This window comes from Carlito syrichta, unplaced genomic scaffold (genome assembly GCF_000164805.1).
Source record: "Carlito syrichta isolate Samal-C Ts95f unplaced genomic scaffold, Tarsius_syrichta-2.0.1 Scaffold304588, whole genome shotgun sequence".
Lineage (NCBI taxonomy): Eukaryota > Metazoa > Chordata > Mammalia > Primates > Tarsiidae > Carlito > Carlito syrichta.
The window spans coordinates 117,535-139,781 of NW_007248684.1; the positions used below are offsets into that span (position 1 = coordinate 117,535).

Consider the following 22,247-nt stretch of genomic DNA (forward strand, 5'->3'; position numbering starts at 1 on the left):
TTTTTTGAGTTGGTGTTTCACTCTGTCACCCAGACTGGAGTGCAGTGACACCTTAATGGCCACCCCAGCGTCGACCCTCTGGGCTCTGACAATTCTTCTGCTTCGGCCTTCCAAGTGGCCAGAACTACAGGTGTGCTACCATGTCCGGCTAATTTTTTCTTAAAAATTTACTGTAGAGACGAACTCTTGCCAACTTCACCAGGCTGGTCTTGAACCCACGGGCTCAGTTAACCCACTCGCCTCAGCCTCCCAAAGTGCTGGGATTACAGACTGAGCCACCGAGCCCGGCCAAAATATATCTTTATATATTGTGTGATTGCGTGCATCTCAGAAGTGATTATACAAAGCCTACACCTGCTACTGACATTTTCTCTGTTTGCAGGTGCTAGACTGCACGGAGCCCTTACATCCCTATGAGTACTTCGACACTCTGAAACAGTTCCTCCAGTATGATAGGAAGGTTTTGCGTTTCTTCTGCTTGTGGGACGACTCAGCCTCACTGTTCGGGGACCGTAGAGATCTTGTCCTGCACTATTTCTTGACTGATGATACTGTTGAAATCAAAGAAGTGATGCCACATAACTCAGGCCGGGATGCCATACCACTGTTCCTCCGGAGGAGTAAGTTACCCAAGGTGAGCGGTGAATACAGAACCACTTTCTGAGTTTGATTTTGGGCTGAGAGATCAAGTCACTGTGTGGAACATTGTGTGTTATGACTATGTGGTAACAGTTACCATATACTAGTGCAAATATTTAGAAAACTTTCATGTTTTGCTTTCTATTAACATGCATCTATGAAAGTAATACTGAGAATGTGATAAATTAGAGTTGGAACATTCTAAACTTAGGGCAAGTAAAGAAAAAAAAATGGATGAGAAAGTAACTATTCATCATTGAGTTCACAATCAGTCTTAGGAAATTAAATGACTCCCTAGTGAAAGAATTGCACATGGCCTTGAATGGGGCACTGGTGTGTGGTCCTTGTAATTTACCCAGGAGAGCCCAAGGTGTTGGTCTGGGTTGTGAATACACACACACACACACACACACACACACACACACACACACGTATGCATGCACTCACTATCATTACACTAGTTTGTGAACAGAAGTGATTCTTTTGAGTGTAGCAACTAGTCACCAACTAGCGGTGATAATGACTTTTACATTTTATTTACTATTAAAACAATTGTCAGCCGGGCTCGGTGGCTCAGCCTGTAATCCTGTACCTTTGGGAGGCTGAGGTGAGTGGATTGCCTGAGCCCGCGGGTTCGAGACCCGCCTGGGCAGCGAGACCTCATCTCTACAATAAATCAAAAAATCAGCCGGGCGTGGTAGCGCATGCCTGTAATTCCGGCTACTCAGAAGGCTGAGGTGGAAGGATCGCCAGAGCCCAGCAGGTGAGGCTGCGGTGGCCGGGAGCGGCCACTGCACTCCAGTCTGCGGGACAGAGTGAGACTCCAACTCAAAAAAAAACAATTGTCAGGCTTATTTCTACAAATATTTATGGCCATTTGAGAGCTAATGTAACTTGGGTGCCACAGAAAAAACACAGAGACAGAAGACTTGGATTAGAATTGCGCTGGGCACGGTGGCTCATGCCTGTAATCCCAGCACTTTGGGAGGCAGAGGCAAGAAGATTGCCTGAGCTCAGGGGTTTGAGACCAGCCTGGGAAACTTGGCAAGACCTTGTTTCTACAATAAATTTAAAAAATTTGCCAGGCATGGTGGTGCATGCCTTTGGTTCCAGCTACTTGGATGGCTGAGACAGAAGGGGTGCCTGAGCCCAGCAGGTCGAGGCTGCAGTGACCAGGAGTGTGCCACTGCACTCCAACCTGAGCGACAGAGTGAGATTTGTACTCAAAAAAAAAAAAAGCGAGTCTGCTCCTTATTAGCTATATGACCTTGGGCAAATCTCATAACCTCCCTGAGCTTAGTTTCTCATCTCTAAAATGTGATAATATAGTAAAAAAATGAAACACTACCTGAGGACCTGTAAACATCAGTAAATACACATAAAAACATGAAGGTTTTTTTCATCAGCTCTCTGTTATATTTTCTTTCTTTCTTTTTTCTTTTTTTTGAGTTGGAGTCTTACTCAGTCACCCAGACTGGAGTACAGTGGCCGCTTCCGGCCACCGCAGCCTCGCCTGCTGGGCTCCGGCGATCCTTCCGCCTCAGCCTTCCGAGTAGCCGGAATTACAGGCATGCGCTACCATGCCCAGCTGATTTTTTTTTCATTTATTGTAGAGATGAGGTCTCGCTGCCCAGGCGGGTCTCGAACCCGCGGGCTCAGGCAATCCACTCACCTCAGCCTCCCAAAGGCGCAGGATTATAGGCTGAGCCACCAAGCCCGGCTTATATTTTATTTCTTACTTGAATAAAGTAACTTTTAATTTAATTCTTAGTGCTCCTGAAAAGTTACTGTTAACACTCATTCTGGTACAAACAACTGCTGGCCTCACAGGAATCTTTCCCAGATTCTCTGAGCCCACTACCAAAAGCCCTGCTGTGTTGCTTGAAGGCAGAGGAGGCGGAATTTGTCCCAGAGGGAGCTTTGGGATATGCACAGTGGGCGACCAGGAGGTGCCAGAGAGACCTGCTTTTAGAATGGCTTTGAAAAATAGGCTAAATATACAATAATAGTGACATACCTAACCTTTGCAGTGTGACTTGACATCAATTACTTCATTTTACTCATTATTTCAGCAAGTTTTTTTTTTTTTTTTTTGAGTTGGAGTCTCACTTGGTCGCCCAGACTGGAGTGCAGTGGCCGCTCCCGGCCACCGCAGCCTTGACCTGCTGGGCTCCGGCAATCCTTGTGCTCAGCTTTCCACGTAGCTGGAACTACAGGCACACGCTACCACGCCCTGATAATTTTTTGATTTATTGTAGAGATGAGGTCTCGCCAAGTTGCCCAGGCGGGTCTCGAACCCGCGGCCTCAGGCAATTCACTCACCTTGGCCTCCCAAAGCATGGGATTACAGTTTGAGCCACTGAGCCTGGCCTCTACAATTATTTATTGAGTGTCAACTCTATGCCAGCTCTGGAGTTACAAGTGAGAAAGAGGATGGATTAAGTTCTACCCACACCTTGTTTTGGTTTTGTCTTCCAGTATGGCCCACCTGGAATCTATCAACCAGGCCAGATAACGGATCAAACAGTTCTTAATGTGTATGGTGGCTTGGGAGAGAACCGAGTGGATGGCTATCTGATGGATAAATACCAGGTGAGGTGCCTCATGTTTTATTACTCTTTTTAATGTGACTTCCCTGGAACCTCAACAATGGAATGAGTTACATAGTTCTTTCTTTTGAGGTTGTGGATTAAATTGATGAAAATACATAAATATACGCATTGTATTGCTACTTAATCAACAACAAACATGCTTAAATACATATATAAATACATGCATTGCATTGAATTTGCAAGCACTACAGTGCTCAAATAATGCTTTAAAATATTAATATCTAACTGGGCGTGGTAGCGCATGCCTATAGTTCCAGCTACTTGGAAGGCTGAGGTGGAAGAATCGCCAGAGCCCAGCAGGTCGAGCTTGCGGTGGCCGGGAGCGGCCACTGCACTCCAGTCTAGGCGACAGAGTGAGACTCCAACTAAAAAAAAAAAAATTAATGTCAACTGATTACCTTTTGATTTGATTTTAAAAATTTAGTTATAAATGATATGATTAAAGGTTTTTGTTTTTCTCTGGGAAGGGGTGTCTAGTTCTTTGGAAGGGTCATGGTGCTAATGCTGTGTTCCTTTGTTTTTATTAGCTGGGAAAATTAGATCAAGAGTTTTACAAAGATAGTGACCTGTCTGTAGGAATCACCATCAATGTTTGGGGAAGAAAAGTTCTCCTTTGCGATTGTGATGAATTTACGAAGTCTTATTATAAGTCTAAATATGGAGTTGGTAAGTTACATGTATGTCAATTGGAACATGTTTAAAAAGACTCTTTGTTCCTTAGTTGAGATTTTATTTTCTAATTTCAAATGCTAAGCTAATAATATCTATCATTTATTGTACATTTGCTGTCTTCCAGGTATTTGTTGTCTTATCTACTCCTAACAACAATTCTTTACAGGTAGGGTCATTATCTGCATTTTAGAGGTGAAGAAACCACTGCTTAAAAAGGGCGCATTAGTCCAAGGTCATGGAGTGAGCAAAGGGTGAGCCAAGATTTGAGCTTGTCTGCCTGATGCCAGGGTTTTCCATTTTCCCCTATGGTTCTCTGCCTCACTATAATTTGCGGTAAATGTTTTGACTGAGCAATTGAAATAAAAACCTTTCTCTTAATTCTTGCTTACCACAATGGATATACTTATATGAGTTCTTTAGAAAATTCTGTTCTGCCAATTTGCTGCACCTTTCCTGGTGAGGCTTAACCAGGTTTCCAGCTTTTCTCTTCTTAAATTTCAATGCCATTCCAATCAGGTTAGTTTAGTTCTGAATGAAAACCAGTGATTTATTAAGCACCTATTATATGTTGATCATCACAGTAGACTTAGGAGATACAGAGGTGTGTAAGAGGTTTCTAGGCTGGAAGGGAAGCTGAGACCTATACCTTGTAACATGGTATTATGTTAGTCCTGGAAACAGGCAAAGGACGTAATGTGAAACCTAAAACATAAACCTCATTTGTTAAACTCCCACTCACAGTCTTCTGAGAATCTGCCACCCAGCTCCTAGGCCCTCTGGCTGAGGCTCCAGGTACCGGCTGCTGGTGGTAGTTGATGAGAATTGCTGACCTCCCAGTTGGGACTTAGAGCTGGGGTGGGGGTTGCTTAGTCCTAGACTTCGCTCTGAACCTTGGTGTATTCATATGAACCCACTTCCCCAAAGGTTGGATGGAAGCCAGAAGCAACCAGCTTCTTTTTATTTTTTGTTTTTTGAGTCGGAGTCTCTCACTCAATCATCTAGGCTGGAGTGCAGTGGCACGTTCACGGCCACCGCAGCCTTAACCTGGTGGTCTCAGGCGATTCTTCTGTCTCAGCCTTCCAAGTAGTGGATCTACAGGTGCGTGCTACCATGCCCAACTAATTTTTTGATGTATTGTAGAGACAAGGTCTCACCAAGTTGCCCAGCCTGGTCTTGAACCCCCTGGGCTCAGGCAATCCTCTTGCCTCGGCCTCTCAAAGTGCTGGGATTATAGGTGTGATCCACTGTGCCCAGCCAACCACAGCTTCTTAAAAGACAAGGAAGGTGTTTTGCTTCTAGAATGAGACGAGGCTCACCTTATATGTCTTGCTGTCCTTATGGTGTAGTGTTCCCAGTCTCATGGGAATCTTTATATTGTGAGAGAAGGCACACGAAGAGGTTTGAGTAAAAAGACTTTCAGTTTCACTGTTAGGTTCATTAAGGAAATTTGTTCCACTGCATTGTATACCAAACTAGTGAAACTGTGTGGGCTCTACAGGAGCCAAATTGATGGTCTCTTCTTATTTTATTTTCTAAAATTAGTCCCCTTTTGTGGACACAGTTGGGCAAATTTATGCTGGGAACTGTGTACAAGGCAGCCAGGAATGTGTAGGTGGTAGCTGCTGTAAAGATGCTGCTTGTGGCCCTTAGACTGTTGGGGAGAAGAATTTGGCCTTTAATAAACGTGGATGCCTGTTTAGAATCAATAGAGATAGAGTTAGATATAGATATAGATGGGTCACAGAAAACCACATTTTACATCTGAAGATTACCTTAATGTGAAAGGTATGGTGAAGGTTCCAAAACATTATATAATTTCTTTTGCTTTTTTTTTTTTGAGTTAAGGTCTCATTCTGTCGCCCAGGCTGGAGTGCAGAGGCATGATCAAAGCTCACCACAGACTTGGCCTCCTGGGCTGAGGTGATCCATCTGCCTTAGCACTTCAAGTAACTCGAACTTTAGGTGCATGCCACCACACCAGGGTAATTTTTTTGACTTTTTGTAGAAGCGAGGTCTTGCTGTTTCCCAGGCTGGTCTCAAACTTCTAGGCTCAAGCAATTCTCCTGCCTTAGCCTCCCAGAATGCTGGGATTACAGACATGAGCCACTGCACCTGGCTGATTTCTTAAACATAAATCATAATGTTTGGTTGATATTTGTCTGTCTGTCTTTTTTTTTTTTTAAAGGAAACATTTTATTTATTTATTTATTTTGAGTTGGAGTCTCACTCTGTCGCCCAGCAGACTGGAGTGTAGTGGCTGCTCCCGGCCACCACAGCCTCAACCTGCTGGGCTCTGGCAATCCTTCCGCCTCAGCCTTCCAAATTGCTGGAATTACAGGTGCGTGCTACCACGTCTGGCTAATTTTTTTTGATTTATTGTAGAGATGAGGTCTCACCAAGTTGCCCAGGCAGATCTCAAACCCGCAGGCTCAGGCAATCCACTCACCTCAGCCTCCCAAGGCGCGGGATTACGGGCTGAGCCACCGAGCCCGGCTGATATTTGTCTTTCAACTTGATTTTGAGAAGATGAAAAGTTGCAATTGGGAAAATGAGTGTCCTAATGGAGAGAGAGAGACTTGGCACATTGTTAGTGTCTTAGAACCTTTTATAGAAAATTTTCCGAGACAGTGTGAATTTCTTGGTGTGCTCCAAATCTAGCTATTCTGGGTAAATGTATCAGCTTCAAATGTCCTATGGTCCATTGCAGTTGAGTCCTAGTATTTAATTTCTTTATGCTCACTTATTTTGTTCATTCTATCGACTCATTATATTAGGTAAAAAAAAGTAGTCTGTACCTTTAAAGCTAATATAGCCTGGCATTATGCATTTAAACAGTACATTATGCAAATGTAAAGTTATGATGCATTTCATAGTCACACTGACTTTTTATATTTCTCATAACATATGTTAAAGTATCCTGTTTAACAGACTATTATTACACAACATTTCTTGAGTTCTAACAGTGTACTTAATGTAACTAAAGATTAGAAATTATATCTATGATGGGGTGAGGGAGAAGTGAATCATTATTCTCTGATAATCTTTTTTTTTTTTTTTTTGAGTTGGAGTCTCACTCTGTCACTCAGACGGGAGTGCAGTGGCCACTCCCGGCCACCGCAGCCTCGACCTGCTGGGCTCCGGCGATCCTTCCGTCTCAGCCTTCCAAGTAGCTGAAACTACAGGCGCACGCTACCACGCCCGGCTAATTTTTGATTTATTGTAGAGATGAGGTCTCGCCAAGTTGCCCAGGCGGGTCTCAAACCCGCGGGCTCAGACAATCCACTCACCTCGGCCTCCCAAAGTGCTGGGATTACAGGCTGAGCCACTGAGTCCGGCCTCTGATAATCTTTACATTTTCTTTTCCTGATTTTTTGGATATGGTTAGATTAATATACTTAATGTTACTTAGATACAGTTATTTGTGGCCTCTTAATTTTGTTTATGATTCATCTGGTCCTAAAAATTTATAAGACTGACCAAAGTTTATGCATTATGTTTTGGTATCCTTAAAGCCTAAACCAGGATAGAGTCCTATCAATAATTGTGGTCTGTCCATAATTGTGGTTACATTTCCTTCCTTGTCTATAATCGTCAATGGAACGCCTGTCTCCACTGTGTACTACATAGGACAGAGCTGACAGGTACCAGAAACTCTTCTAGGGACCTCTCTAGCAGGAAGCCAGAGGAAGAGTTATTTAATTTGTTTGTTTTATTATTTTGAGTTAGAGTCTTTGTCGCCCAGGCTGGAGTGCAGTGGCACATTCATGACCGCCACAGCCTCAACCTGCTGGGCTCAGGTGATCCTTCTGCCTCAGTCTTCCAAGTAGCTGGAACTACAGGCAAGAGCCCCACCACACCTGGTTAATTTATTGATTTATTGTAGAGATGAGGTCTCGCCAAGTTGCCCAGGCTGGTCTTGACCCCTGGGCTCAGGCAATCCTCTCACCTTTGCCTCCCAAAGTGCTGGGATTACAGGTATGAGCCACCGCACCTGGCTTATTTTTATTTCTTTAGAGGCAGGGTCTCAACTCTGTCACCCAGTCTAGAGTACAGTGGTATGATTGTAGCTCCCTACAGCCTTCCTGGGCTCAAGGGATCCTCCCATGTCAGCCTCTCAAGTAACTAGGACTATAGGCAGGTGCCATCATGCCTGGCTAATTTTTTAAAAAACTTGGAGAGATGGGGGTCTCGTTGTGTTGCCTATTGTCTTGAATGCCTAGCCTCAAACAATCCTCTTGCCTTGGTGTCCTGAAGTGCTGGGATTACAGGTGTGAGCCATTGTGCTGGCCAAGGGGGAAATTTCTAATGTAGTGTGTAGCTTTGGTGCTTTAGTACCTTCTCTTATCCAATGACATCCCAATATATTTTGAGGGAGAAAAATCGCAAAGAGAAGGTATTGGCTACAGTCCCAAGAAAGGTGCGTTGATAACCTTTCTATTTATGTAGAAGCAGAGGACTTGATAGAATTCCAAGAGACATTTGAGCCTTTGTGTAAAACCCAATCTGACTCTTAAAAAGATGAGATTCTGTCATGGTATTTAAGGATTCTAAGGAGAAGGCGATTCTATAGATTTCTTCCATTTAACAGTGCAGTGTGACCCCACCATCAGGCAGCTTTGCCATCCTGCTGGCCTTGGCTCGCCTGCTGGGCTGTAACATGTCACTCCCTCATTATTTCATGTGAATGAACAAGGACTGGCAGATGGAGGTCTGTCGATCTTCCCTATAGCATGAAGGTTGGAAAAGGCTTCAGGGGCTCCAGCTTGTGTTTCTTTCACTAAAGGGACAGAGATTTGAATGTAAACTGTTCTTACCTAGAAATTTCTGCCTTGGGTTATTATTTCTTTGTCTATAAGAGGACTTTCTTTCTTTCTTTTTTTTTTTGAGTCTCACTCTGTCGCCCAGACTGGAGTGCAGTGGCTGCTCCCGGCCACTGCAGCCTGGACCTGCTGGACTCCGGCAATCCTTCCGCCTCAGCCTTCCAAGTAGCTGGAACTACAGGCGTGCATTACCCCGCCCGGCTGATTTTTGATTTATGGTAGATATGAGGTCTCGCCAAGTTGCCCAGGCGGGTCTCGAACTCGCGGGCTCAGGCAATCCACTAACCTCAGCCTCCCAAGGTGCGAGATTACAGGCTGAGCCACTGAGTCTGGCTAAGACTTTCTTGTTGATTCTTAGTGGCTGGGACAACCAAACTAGTGAGGATTGTTCATTCCCATTGCTTTTGAACACTTATTAAGCTATATTGAAATTAAAGCACCTTACATTTTGTGTAGTCATTTCTGGCCATCTCTGAACTTTTGGTGCTGGAATCAGCAGGACATCCAGGATAAGAGTTGAATGATCATTTGAGCAAACTGGCTACTCTAATTGGCAGCAAAGGGATAGAATTGGTTACTGGTCTCACCACATGGCCTTGATGGACCTAACAAATTTTGCTTCTAGTTTAGGATTAGAGAATTCCTAAGGATTTTGTAGCTCTAACATGATATGATTAACTAATTTCAGTTTCACTGAAATCATTTGACCAGGGTATTGAGTACAAGCAGAGATGGATTTATTGTGAAGTTCATGAAGCGTAATTTTTTTTTTTTGAGTTGGAGTCTCACTCTGTCACCCAGACTGGAGTGCAGTGTCCGCTCCCGGCCACCACAGCCTCGACCTGCTGGGCTCCGGCGATCCTTCCGCCTCAGTCTTCCGAATAGCCGGAATTACAGGCATGCGCTACCACGCCCGGCTGATTTTTTGATTTATTATAGAGATGAGGTCTCGCTGTCCAGGCGAGTCTCGAACCGCAGGCTCAGGCAATCCACTCACCTCAGCCTCCCAAAGGCGCGGGATTACAGGCTGAGCCACCGAGCCCAGCTGAAGCTTAATTTTTTTAGCATTCTTCCTTTGCAGGGGCCCCAGTTCAAGGTCCCAGCCTAATTTTGTATAATAATTTGGCATTGTTTGTCTGGAACAGCTTCACTCAAATTATATGTAAGCTTCTAGCCTCCCAAAATTTGGATCTGTCTCTAGGCTACTAGAACATAAGAGATGAACTTTGAGATAATTGAAGGCTTTTTCCAGTAGTCCTCCCAACTGAGACAGTGAATATAAAATCACCAACAAGGTAAATTAAGACTCCTTTTAAAGACATATCTTCTCTCGACCAGTTGTTGGAATTTAATCAGTCATGAGTAGGTATTCAATATATATATATATGTTTTTACAAGTCACTTGGAATTAGAGGAAGGAGACGATTTGAAAGACAGATATATCTTAGGATCTAGCAGAGCATCAGTTGAAGAAGACATTTGGGAAGATGCTTTGTATAAAGGTATTTACTTTTCATTTGTCAATGAATATTTTTGAACACCTAAAATGGATGCTAAGATGATGGAAAACCAAAGTCAGTAACTTGTCATTTAGGTGGGAATCGAAAGCTTTGAGACTGTTTGCAAATTACCCAGAGAAATGTGATTTCAAGTTGGATCTTGAGTCAGAGTTTCCAAAGAGATGGATGTGGTGTTATAAAAGTCAGGCATGATTGTGTGGAACAGTTCTCAGCTTTTATACACTAGATGGCACTGTGGGTGCAGAAGAAAGCTGTAAATTGGTCCTTTTGTTACTTAAATCTGTTGCAAAAATTATGTGGTTGAGAAAACAACACTGTGTTATAAACCTTGTAATTTTGAGAAGTATAGAATGCATTCTTAATTACTTTGTGATTTAATTTGTGTCCTCTTTTGTTAGACTGTTCAGATTGGTGTATAGGGTTGTATGTATATGTACCCTCTTATAAGAAAGTACTTGGGCCCCAATTTTCTAATAATCACATAGAGTTCTCCTACCATGGCTCTGGTACTCTCTCTGAAATGAAGGTACCAAACAGTGATGTGTTCACTATAAAATTTAGCAATGATAAAGTTTGCAATTCTGCCTAATTTCAAGATATGAACATTCTTCTTTATTTCCAAGACTCTTCTTTAATCACCACAAAAATAGCAATAGAAGAAGCTCACAAGTCACTTCTGTACTAGTAGTCTGGCTATCATACCCTTTTACCGAGTCAGTGAGAAATATCTGATGGCGTTCTGTTTGTCAACATGTCTGCTGTGAGCAGTTTCTGTTAGGATGGAACAGTATTCTTTTGGGTATTATGCTTGGGGAAATTTCGCACGAAGGCTGCTAGGAAGTTTATGGAAATATGAAAGCAGAAAATGTTTTCAAATCAATCAGAAAGGGCCTGAAACCCTTAGCCTTTTGATCAATCAGTAAACAAAACAAAACAAACAAACTACCTCAATGTTAAGAGTTAGGTTGTCTTCGATGACAAATTGATGCACATTTTCTCTTTTGGAGGTGTGCACTAAAATTTGTACTCTTCCTTCCATTAGAATGTTGACAACGAAAAAGGAAGTATTTGCTTATATAGAACTTCTTTCATTCACGAATGGAAACTCAAGCTTAGGGAAGTAGTAGGAAGTGGATTCTATGGGGGTTTGTTTTGTTTTGTCTTGTTTTAGGAAAGATACTGGCATCATTGCTATTTGTGTTGGGGACAAACACAGTGGCTTGAATAGATCAGGTCAATATGTTATTTGCTCTGGAAAGCACAGTTGCTTCTCAGACATTGCACAGCCTCACGAATGAGTGTCTAAAAACTCCTAGGCTATTACAAATATGTCCCCAGCTCTCTCTCCACCTCTACTTCCTCACAGATGATAAATCGATACATAAAATCAACAGTATTTACCACTTAGCACTGTCTTTGAGAGACTAGGCAGTTGGATCCTTTGAAAACTTTTTTTTTTTCTTTCTTTGTTTGCTTCCTTGCATTTGTGTACAGTTGCAGTCTTTTTTTGGGCAGTAACAAGAGTAACCTGGGGCAGTGGCTGGTGAGGAAAAGGAAGTTTCGTTCTAGTGTTTATTTTTGAAGGAGATAGTGAAGTGCCATGACCTGGAGTTGAGTTGGAGGCAAGGGAGAGTGCTCAAAAAGTTGGTGTATTAGGAAGAGATGGCAGATGAGGAAGGGTAAAGGTGAATAGTCAGGAGTCAGTTTTGTTTGGAAAAGAATTTTATTTGTGAGTGTTGACTGAGATAGGAGAGGGCTAAATTATGGGTTAAAATATGGAACGGGTGGCATAAAGTTTCAAGTTTGAATTTTCATATTATTGGAAAAATGAGAGAAGAACAAAAAATATTCAGAAGTGGGGATGTGATGACAAAAGATAAATGTTTACTTATTTGACATAGACAGATTTTGTTTTTTCTTTTGAACCAATGGCGATTATTAAGTGAGTTCTGTGGTTTTTGTAAACATGATTGAAAGCTACTCTCATAGGATTTGCTGTGTTTTGTTTGAAAGAGTTTAAAATAGTCTACAAAGGTCTCCATGTTCATCTTGAAAACATAACAAACCTTTCAAAACAGCCCTAATCAGAGCAAAGAAAAAATATTGATTTTTTTTTGCCTTTGTTTTGTTATAGAGAACTTTACCTCGATTCCATATAAGCTTCCTCCTCCTCCAAAAATAGAAAGGAAATTTCCACCTTATACTGGCTTTGGTTCTGAAGAGGATTCTCTCCGTTCCTGCATAACCCTCAAGCCTACACCTTATCGGAAGAACTTCAAGAAATTCATGGAAAAAGACAGGTACTTGAGGGAACTATGATTAGTTCAGTCTTTCCCAGCTCATCGAATTTCAAGTCCAAGGAGACATTATTATAACTTTTTAATGAAGTTGATTAACATGCACATATTAACAGATTCTTGCTTGAGTGCTTATTTTAATAAATGTCATCTAGAGGCCTCTAAAGTTATATTATCCCCAATCTATGTTGCCTTTCTGTATTTATCTATCTGTCTGTCTGTCTGCCTCCTGAAGATGGTCCCTAGGAAAAGATGTAGAGTAGGGGTCAGCAAGCTTTTTCTTAAAGGGTCAGATAGTAAATTTTTTTGGCTTTGTGGGCCATACGGTGTCTGTCACAATCACTCAGATCTGCCGTTGTAGCGTGAAAGCAGCCACAGACAGAATGTAAACAAATTTGTGACTGTGTTCCATTAAAACTTTTTTTTATGGACCACTGATATTTGAATTTCATGTAATTTTTACATATCACGAAATATTCTTACTTTGATAATTTTTCAACCTTTTAAGCATGTAAAAACCATTCTTAGCTCAAAGGTCATACAAAAACAGGTGGCCTGCTGGATTTAGCCCACCGACGGGTGGTTTAACAACCCCTGCTATAGAGATTTCAGTGATTTGTAAGTGTTTTTCAAAATGCTGTTTGGCAATTTATGTTACTGTTTTCACTTGAGAGTTTGATTGAGGTCAGTAACCATAGATTTCTCATGTGACTGAATATAATTTTAAATGATGGACTTTCAAAAGTATGTCTAATATACATGAGGAAAAATCTGTATAGAGTGTGGGCATAGCCCATGGCTACCTTTTGCTTCTGCAGGGAGAGCAAACCCTAGAGAAAGGGTGCTTGAATAGGATACAGGCTAAAAATTGCATTTTTTAGCCTTGATGAGGGAAGTAATGGATGAGGAGATCTTGGGAGGAAAAAAATGATGAAGGGAACATGTAGTAAGACGAGAAGAAGACAAAAAAATAACATCCTGAATTTGATACAATCGATTGGGATCAGATGCTGTTGTAGAATATTTTGAAGGAGAGGGAATAATAATTCTGTTATATTTGTAAAAATCTATTTTTTTTTTTTTTGAGTTGGAGTCTCACTCTGTCGCACAGACTGGAGTGCAGTGGCCACTCCCGGCCACTGCAGCCTCGACCTGCTGGGCTCCGGCAATCCTTCCGCCTTAGCCTTCCAAGTAGCTGGAACTGCAGGCGCGCGCTACCACGCCTGGCTGATTTTTTGATTTATTGTAGAGATGAGGTCTCGCCAAGTTGCCCAGGCGGGTCTCGAACCTGTGGGCTCAGGCAATCCACTCACCTCAGCCTCCCAAAGTGCAGGATTACAGGCTGAGCCATTAAGCCTGGCTTAAAAATCTATTATTAAGAATTGTATAGACTGTCTGGAAGTCTGCCATTGGCATGACATGATGTCCTTTGAATTTCAAGAAATAATCCTTAATTTTTAAAAACTTTAATGTTTTATTTTTAAGTTTTATAACTGATGCCACTTAAAGTGTGGTCCCTGTACTTAGACATGCTAATTCTTTTGCCTCTCCCAGACCCACTGAGACAGAAGCTCTGGGGGAAGACCCCAGCACTCTGCGTTTTCTCAAGCTCTCCACCAGATTCGAAGACACACCAGTGTTTGAGAACCACTGATTTTGATCACATAAGGAGGACACCTATTTATACTCTATCCTCCTTTATTGAGAATGGTGTTGTCAGTGAAGTTCCAGGGTAGGACTTTTGATGCACACTTTTTGTTAACTGTTGTTTTTAAGGACAGCCACCCGAAGGAGGTGGAAAGGAAGAATGTCCCTATTGTAAAAGGAGAGGGAATTTTTCTTGTAAGTAAACAAGATGAAATACTACCCAGGGTGTTGCTCCTGGAACCCAGGGGAAAACAGCTCTTTGTGGGTAGTTGACTTAGTCTCTCTTTCAGTCTACACTGTGTAAACTTGCCCACAGAACATTGACTGTAGACAGCATTCCATGTTCTTGTCATGCTGTTCTGACTGGAAGATGGTCTTATAAGCACAAATGGTCTCTCATTTCATTCTTTCTGTCCACTGCTTGTTCTGTGCCAGGAATACATTTTCCTCAAGCTCCTCCCACACAGTGACGATGTTTCCATAGTAACTAGCACATTCAGCAGGAGACTTATACATGAGTTTGAATAACCCAAGATTTTAAAACTGTGAGAACCTAAAGAAGATGATCTCACAAAACATATAAAGAATAGTTTTTAATACAGATAAGGAAACTGAATTGAGACACAAAATTGTATGACATGTTGATTATACATATTATTTTAAAATGTACTGGATGCCATTGTTGTTTCTGAGATTAATGCTGATCTACTGTGAGTTGTTGGAGGAAATCATTTCACTTAAAGCATACGAGGCTTTTGATGGACATGAAGATCTTTATTGTCTGAATAAACATCACAGTGGTGGCCTGCTGGGAAGATTGTCTAACTGAATCGGGAGAACTAGCATAATATCTTACTTGCTGCATCAGGCTGAAATAGTTACTTTGTTCTTTGCATGCCCACAATAGTCTGCTGATCATGTCTCTAATAATGATATCACTGCTTCTAATAAGCAATTAGTGGTTACTGTGTGCTAACTGCTTCACATGAGGAAACAGAGACTCAGAGAGGCTATGCAACTTGCCCAAGCTGACACAGTTCATTTTAGTTGAACTAGTTGAACTAATTGAACTAGTTGAACTAGTTTTAATTGAACTAGTTGAACCAGGGAGATCTGACTTCTGAAGTTCACCTTTTTTCCCCACAAAATCTGTACTTATTGCAGAACATGGTAATTACTTGTTTATGTAATTCGTGAGCTCCTCCTCGATCAAAAGCTCTTTGAAGGCAGGGACTGACTTTATTGCTTCCCTAAGAGTTAGAATGGTGTTGGCTACATACTGGTGGCTTAATAAATATTTTTGTCTAATAAGAGAAAGAGTGGGTGAGTAAATGAGTAAATAGAATAAATATTCACTCATCTAGTTATTAATCATGGATAGAAGAGACAGCTGACTTCCCGTCAGGAAAGCTATTATCCCAGACTTGTGCTGTTCATAACCACACAGAATCCACAAATTCATGGTTTAATCTTTTTTTTTTTTTTTGAGTTGGAGTCTCACTCCTTCACCCAGGCTGGAGTGTAGTAGTGGCATGCAAGCTCACGGCCACTCCGGCATTGACCTGCTGGGCTCTGGCAATCCTTCCACCTCAGCCTTCTGAGTAGCTGGAACTGCAGACATGCGCTACCATGTTTTTATTTTATTGAAGAGACGAGGTCTCACCAAGTTGTCTGGGCTTGTCTCGAACCCGCAGGCTCAGGCAATCCACTCACCTTGGCCTCCTAAAGTTCTGAGATTACGGGCTGAGCCACTGAGCCTGGCCATGGTTTAATCTTAATCTCTGACTTGTTTCAGATCATCCACCTGCTGTACCTGTCAGTCATTTTTTTCCCTCTTTAAAAGTTTTTTTCCCCCATCAATAAAAACAAGCCTTCATGTATCTTCCAACCACAAGACTCTGTAGCTCTAGCTATTTTTGAAGTTTATAGTAGGTATATAGCCCTGGGTAAGCCATTCATTTTCTTTTTCTTTTTCTTTTTTTGAGCTGGAATCTCATTCTGTCGCCCAGGCTGAAGTGCAGTGGCACACTTATGGCCACCCCAGCGATCCTTGCGCCTCAGCCTTCCAAGTAGCTGGAACTACAGGTGCGTGCCACCACACCTGGCTAATTTTTTGATTTATTGTTGAGATGAGGTCTTGCCAAGTTGCCCAGGTTGTTCTCGAGCCTGTGGGCTCAGGCAATCCCCTCACCTCGGCCTCCCAAAGTGCTGGGATTACAGGCTTGAGCTACCATGCCTGACCTGTTCATTTTCTTAGTGAACAAATATTTTCTGAATCACTGCTGTTTGCCAAACACTAATCTAGGTGCTTGGGATATATCAGTAAGTAAAAAAGACCCAAACTCTGTCCCCGCAGAGCTTATATGTTCTAGTTGTGGGAGGTAGACAATAAATGGTAAAGGTCATGCATAAGTAAATTAAATAGTATTTAGAAGGTGTTAATTACCATAAAAACAAGGAAAGTGTTAAGTTACAATGAAAAGAATAAAAGGAACTGGGAATATGGGGCTGAGGAACACCCCTGGTTGCAACTTACTGTAGTGTGGTCAAGGTAGACCTTATTCAGGAGAGGAAATATGCTCCAAGCAGAAGGTACAGTCAGAGGAAAGGCTCTGAGTGAGAAGCATACTTGGGATGTGCAAGAAACACCCAGGAGGGTGATGTGGATAGAGTAGATGAGTAAAGGGCAGAGCACATAGAGATGAGGTAAGAGGGAATAAGGGATCAGATCACATATGGCCTTGTTTAAGGATACTTTTGACTTTGAATGATAAGGAGGCCATTGGGAGATTTGAGCAGAAAAGTGACTTGAGCAGATTTACATATTAAAAGAATCACTCTAGTGAAATGTTGAGAGTGTACTATAAATAGGTAATGGTGGAAGGAAAGACCAGTTAAGAAGTTATCCCTCTTTGCAGGCGACATGATTCTATACCTCAAAAACCCAAGGAAATCTGTCAGAAGCCTCTTTGCACTAACTTTGGAAAAGTCTCAGGGTATAAACTAAATGTGCAAGTCAGTTGCATTCCTATACACCAACAATGAACAAACAGAAACCCCAATAAAAAGCACAATCCCATTCATAATAGCCACACACACAAAAAAGAAATACCTTGGCATCTTCCTAACCAGAGAAGTCAAAGACCTTTACGATGAAAACTATAAAACACTGCTCAAAGAAATCAAAGATGACACAAACAAGTGGAAAAGTATTCCATGCTCATGGATTGGAAGAATTGACATTGTTAAGATGTCCATCCTAACCAAGGCAGTCTACAGATTTTACATAATACCCATTAAATTACCAGCAGCATTCTTCTCAGACCTGGAAACGACAAAGCAGGAATTCATATGGAAAAACGACCACAGATAGCCAAAACAATCCTCAGCAAAAACAAAACAAAACAAAACAAAAAAACAAAGCGGGAGACATCATACTTCCAGACTTTAAGCTTTATTATAAAGCTACAATAATCAAAACAACCTGGTATTGGTACAAGAACAGGCATATAGACCAATGGAAGAGGATAGAGATTCCAGAAGCAAAACCTCAATTTCTCAACCAATTCATCTTTGACAAAGCCTCCACCATCAACCACTGGGGAGAGGAGAACATATTCAGTAAATGGTGCTGGGAAAACTGGCTGACCACATGCAGAAGATTGAAACAAGACCCCTACCTATCACCATACACAAAAATCAACTGTGAATGAAATGAATCAAAGACCTAAATGTAAAACCTCAAATTGAAATACCATTAGAAAACTCAGGAAACACCCTTATGGAAATTGGAACTGGCAACCAATTCTTGATCAAAACCAGCAAGAGCCCATGCCATAAGAGATAAGATAGACAATGTGACCTCATCAAACCGACAAGCTTCTGCAAAGCCAAAGAAACCACTGAGAGAGCGGGGATACAACCCACAGACTGGGAAAAAATATTTGCCTTCTGTTTATCTGACAAAGGCCTAACATCTAGGATCCACAGGGAACTCAAATGTGCCAAAAAGAAAAAAACAAACAGCCCCATTACAAAGTAGGCAAAAGATATGAATAGACACTTCTCAAAAGAAGACACACGAGCAGCCAACAGATACATGAAAAAATGCTCAACCTCACTAGTCATCAAAGAAATGCAAATTAAAACTACACTGAGATACCACCTAACTCCAGTCAGGATGGCCATCATCAATAACTCAAAAACAGCTGCTGGTGAAGATGCAGAGAAAAGGGAAAACTTCTACATTGTTGGTAGGAGTGTAAACTAGTACTGCCTCTGTGGAAAACAGTGTGGCGATGCCTAAAAGATCTGACCCCGTAATCCCCCTACTGGGAATTTGCCCAGAGGAACTCAAATCACTATGAAAAAGATAACTGCACACGCATGTTTATTGCAGCATTATTTATAATAGCAAAAATGTGGAACCAACTGTACTGCCCACTGAAAGAGGACTGGATTTAAAAAATGTGGTATGTATACATGATGGAATATTATCAGTCATAAAGAAGGACAAAATTATGAACTTCGCAGCAACGTGAATGGACTTAGAGACTATAATACTGAGTGATTTATCACAGAAACAAAGAACCGAGTATCACATGTTCTCACTCATAAGCTGTCCTTGAACTATAATAATACTATAACTAAAAAAAAGGGATTGGCAGTAGTGGGAAACTGCCAGGGGAGGGCGGGGGCGCGATTGGCAGTAGTGGGAAACTGCTAGGGGAGGGAGGGACACACCTCATCAGCAAGGGTACCTGCATAATGAACATTTGTATACCTAACCCTGAATTGTACCCCACATCTTTAAAATTAAAAATTAAAATACAGACAGACAAAACTGCTGCAGTTGTCCAAGAGAAAGTGACTCAGATCTGGGTGAGTGCATTGGAAGGGATGAGATTAAACAGCAGATTCTGGAAATATTTTGAAGGCAGGGCCAGTAGAATTTCCTAACAGATTGGATATCAGGTATGAAAGAATTAAGGAACTAAGGGTGAAGATTCTCAGTGTTTTGACCTAAGTAAATGGAAAGATGGAGTTGGCATCTACTGAGATGAGAATGACTGTAGAAAGAGTAGGTTTGGGGGTAAGAGCAGACATTCAGCTCTAGAACAAGTTAAGTTTGGGATGTCTATCAGATATTAAGTGGAGATACTGTATAGGCAGTTGGATATATGTGTGAGTATGGGGTTCAGGAGAGAGAGGACTGAGCTAGAGATATAAATTTGAAAGCTATCAGCATTTAGATGGTATTTAAAGCCATAATGCCAACTTGTATTAAAGCCTTGAACTGGATGAGATCACTAAGGAAGTAATTGCATAGAGATGAACATGACCAAGGAATACCCTGAAACACCTCAAATTAAGAGGTTGGGGAAAAGAGAACTAGCAAAAGACTAAAATGGAGCAAACAAGGAGATAGGAGCAAAACCAAGAGAATTCAGGACCCCGGAAGCCAAGTGAAACAGGATTATCACAGAAGAAGGAGTGATCATTTGTGCCAATTGCTGCTGATTGGTCAAGTTACATGTGGACAAAAAAATTAAGCATTTGAATTGACATTGTGGAGATCATTGTTGATCTTTACAAGAGCAGTTTAGGTAGAGCAAACCTAATGGGAGTGGATTTAGGAGAAAATGGGAGAAGAATTCAAGGCAGTGATTTTTTTTTTCTTTTTTTTGAGTTGGAGTCTCACTCTGTTGCCCAGACTGGCGTGCAGTGGTCACTCCCGGCCACCGCAGCCTCGACCTGCTGGGCTCCAGCGATCCTTCTGCCTCAGCTGGAACTACAGGCTTGTGTTACCATGCCCGGCTAATTTTTGATTTATTGTAGAGATGAGATCTCACCGCGTTGCCCAGGCGAGTCTCGAACCCGTGGGCTCAGGCAATTCACTCACCTTGGCTTCCCAAGGCGCGGGATTACAGGCTGAGTCACCAAGCCCAGCCTCAAGGCAGTGATTATAGATGACTCTAGGCTGTGTGTTGAAAAAGTTAAGACATGGCTCCTAGACCTAGAAATTTATAATTTGTTTTCGGGCAATGGGAATAAACACATTGTGAAAAAAGCCAGCCAGGAGTACAAGTCTATATAGTACTAAATTGGGTGCAACATTATGGTTGGTGCTGAAGGTATAAGTAAGTGGTCAGCTTGGAGGGTGAAGTATAAAAAGTATATTCAAGAAGTTTAATAATGAGTCAAGGAAATATCTGAAGATAACTTGCAGTGCTTCTCAAAGTGTGCCCTGGGAACGACCGTATCAGAATCTCCTGGGGTGCTTATTAATAATGCAGGTTTCTGGAGATGCAGGCTAACTACTGAGTCCATATCTCTAGGGGTAGGAATCTGGATTCTGTATATTTAACAAACTCCCCAGGTGACTTATACACAATAAATCTGTGAACTGCTGGTCTAAATATTTTATTGAGTAGATTATGTTCCTGATTGATATCTCCAGAACACTAGAATTAGCTGTAAAAGGTTGCATATTGAACATGTAACAGACCCACGCTTAACATATACACAAATTTATGTAAGTTGTAAGAAGTTACATTTTCAATAATGTGAATTTTCCCTGAGGTTAGATCTCATTCAGTTATTTCAGTGATATTTCAGGCATTGGCAATGTTATGGGTCCTTCATGAGAGGGGGCTACTGAACCTATTTGCTACTTATACATTTAATTATGAAGATGGTTGACAAGGTATAGATGCCTCCAGTGCTGGATGAGGCCCGTCTATAGCCTGAGAACATGGTGACCTGGCTGTTTTGCCAGGACTGTTCTGGGGGCAGCCCTCCGAACTGCTACACTCTGTTTCACCAAGCCTCAAGCCTTGGAATCTTGGTGTCAGCCTTTTACAGCCCCTCTTTTTGGACAGTCTGAGAAAGGGACAGAAAAAAATCATTTTCTGCTTCTGCAGATCAGAAACACTTTGTTTCTTTATCACTGTGAACAACACAAGGAAAGAATGAATTTCATCATAGGAGAGTCTGCAAGGGAAGACCTCTCTGCTTAAGAGTTGTGATAGGGAAGCGATTAAAGACAGTTTATTTTCCTTTGTGCCTCCTTGGGGTAATGATTTTTGTTACAGTGATCTCCCCAAGAGTTTACTGTTTATCCTGAAGTCCACCTTTCACTAGCTGATGTCCATAGACATGCTTCTGCTTACAGATCACAAATTAATTTCTTTGGTGACCAGGCAATCAACTTTGGGAACTTTTAATTCTAGAATTTGACCCCTTATTCAACCTACTAGACTGTTATTCTCTTTATGCATAATATTCCAAGTATAAGTTCTAACCTCTATGGATCTTATAACAACTTTCTACGAACGTTTATTGAGTACTTACAAGGTTAAAAGTATTATATTAAATAATGATAAGCAAGACATAGTCCTTGTCCTTGGAAAACAGACTTGTAATGGCTACTTATGATGTGAGTGGTAAACACTATTTTTAAAAAAGGCAGGTCTATAAATTTTATTACAGCATTTGAAAGGGAAAAGTTAATTTTTCACTGAAGGAACTTGGAAGGATGCTGGGGAGCTGGAGGAGTGAGTCAGGAAGAGGAGCGTGTGGGCTGGAAGACAGAGAAGCAATGGGCATGAGATGGTGGCTGGTGAACCAGGGAGGTTGCCCCAGGCATGGGTAGAGCATGCCCTCTGGTTTGCTTGAGCAGCAGGGCCAGGTGCTTATGCTTCTTTCTAACATTGTTATTGTGATCATTGATCAGCCTTGTCATTAGAGAACAACCAGCTAATCAGCTGGTTTGATCAGTATGTTTATGGTATTTGTTTTGGGGATATTTTCCCAATGTGTTACCCAGGACATGTAAAGAATCAGAGATAAAATATACTGAGAAAATTTCTCTGCATTTAGATTGAGAATCTTAATTAGAAAATGACTGGACTTTCACTTTGGAGAGTTTATGCTACTATATTAAAGCCATAGCATAACTTTTGCAGGCTTTTTGAAACATATGTAATGTGTGGAAGATTACTTGTATAATGCTGTAACCCTCATTTCTCTTCCATTTAG

At 41.6% G+C, this 22,247-nt stretch overlaps 1 protein-coding gene across 1 annotated transcript in view; it reads left to right on the forward strand.

Annotated features, from left to right (window-relative positions):
- EFHC2 (EF-hand domain containing 2) overlaps nucleotides 1-22,247 on the forward strand; it is a 192,156-nt gene that overhangs the window by 91,988 nt on the left and 77,921 nt on the right. Inside the window, exons 5-8 of the mRNA XM_008060303.2 lie at nucleotides 383-634; nucleotides 3,118-3,231; nucleotides 3,779-3,917; nucleotides 12,398-12,563. Of these exons, the coding sequence (XP_008058494.1) occupies nucleotides 383-634; nucleotides 3,118-3,231; nucleotides 3,779-3,917; nucleotides 12,398-12,563 (671 nt within the window). The remainder of the gene's footprint in view (nucleotides 1-382; nucleotides 635-3,117; nucleotides 3,232-3,778; nucleotides 3,918-12,397; nucleotides 12,564-22,247) is intronic.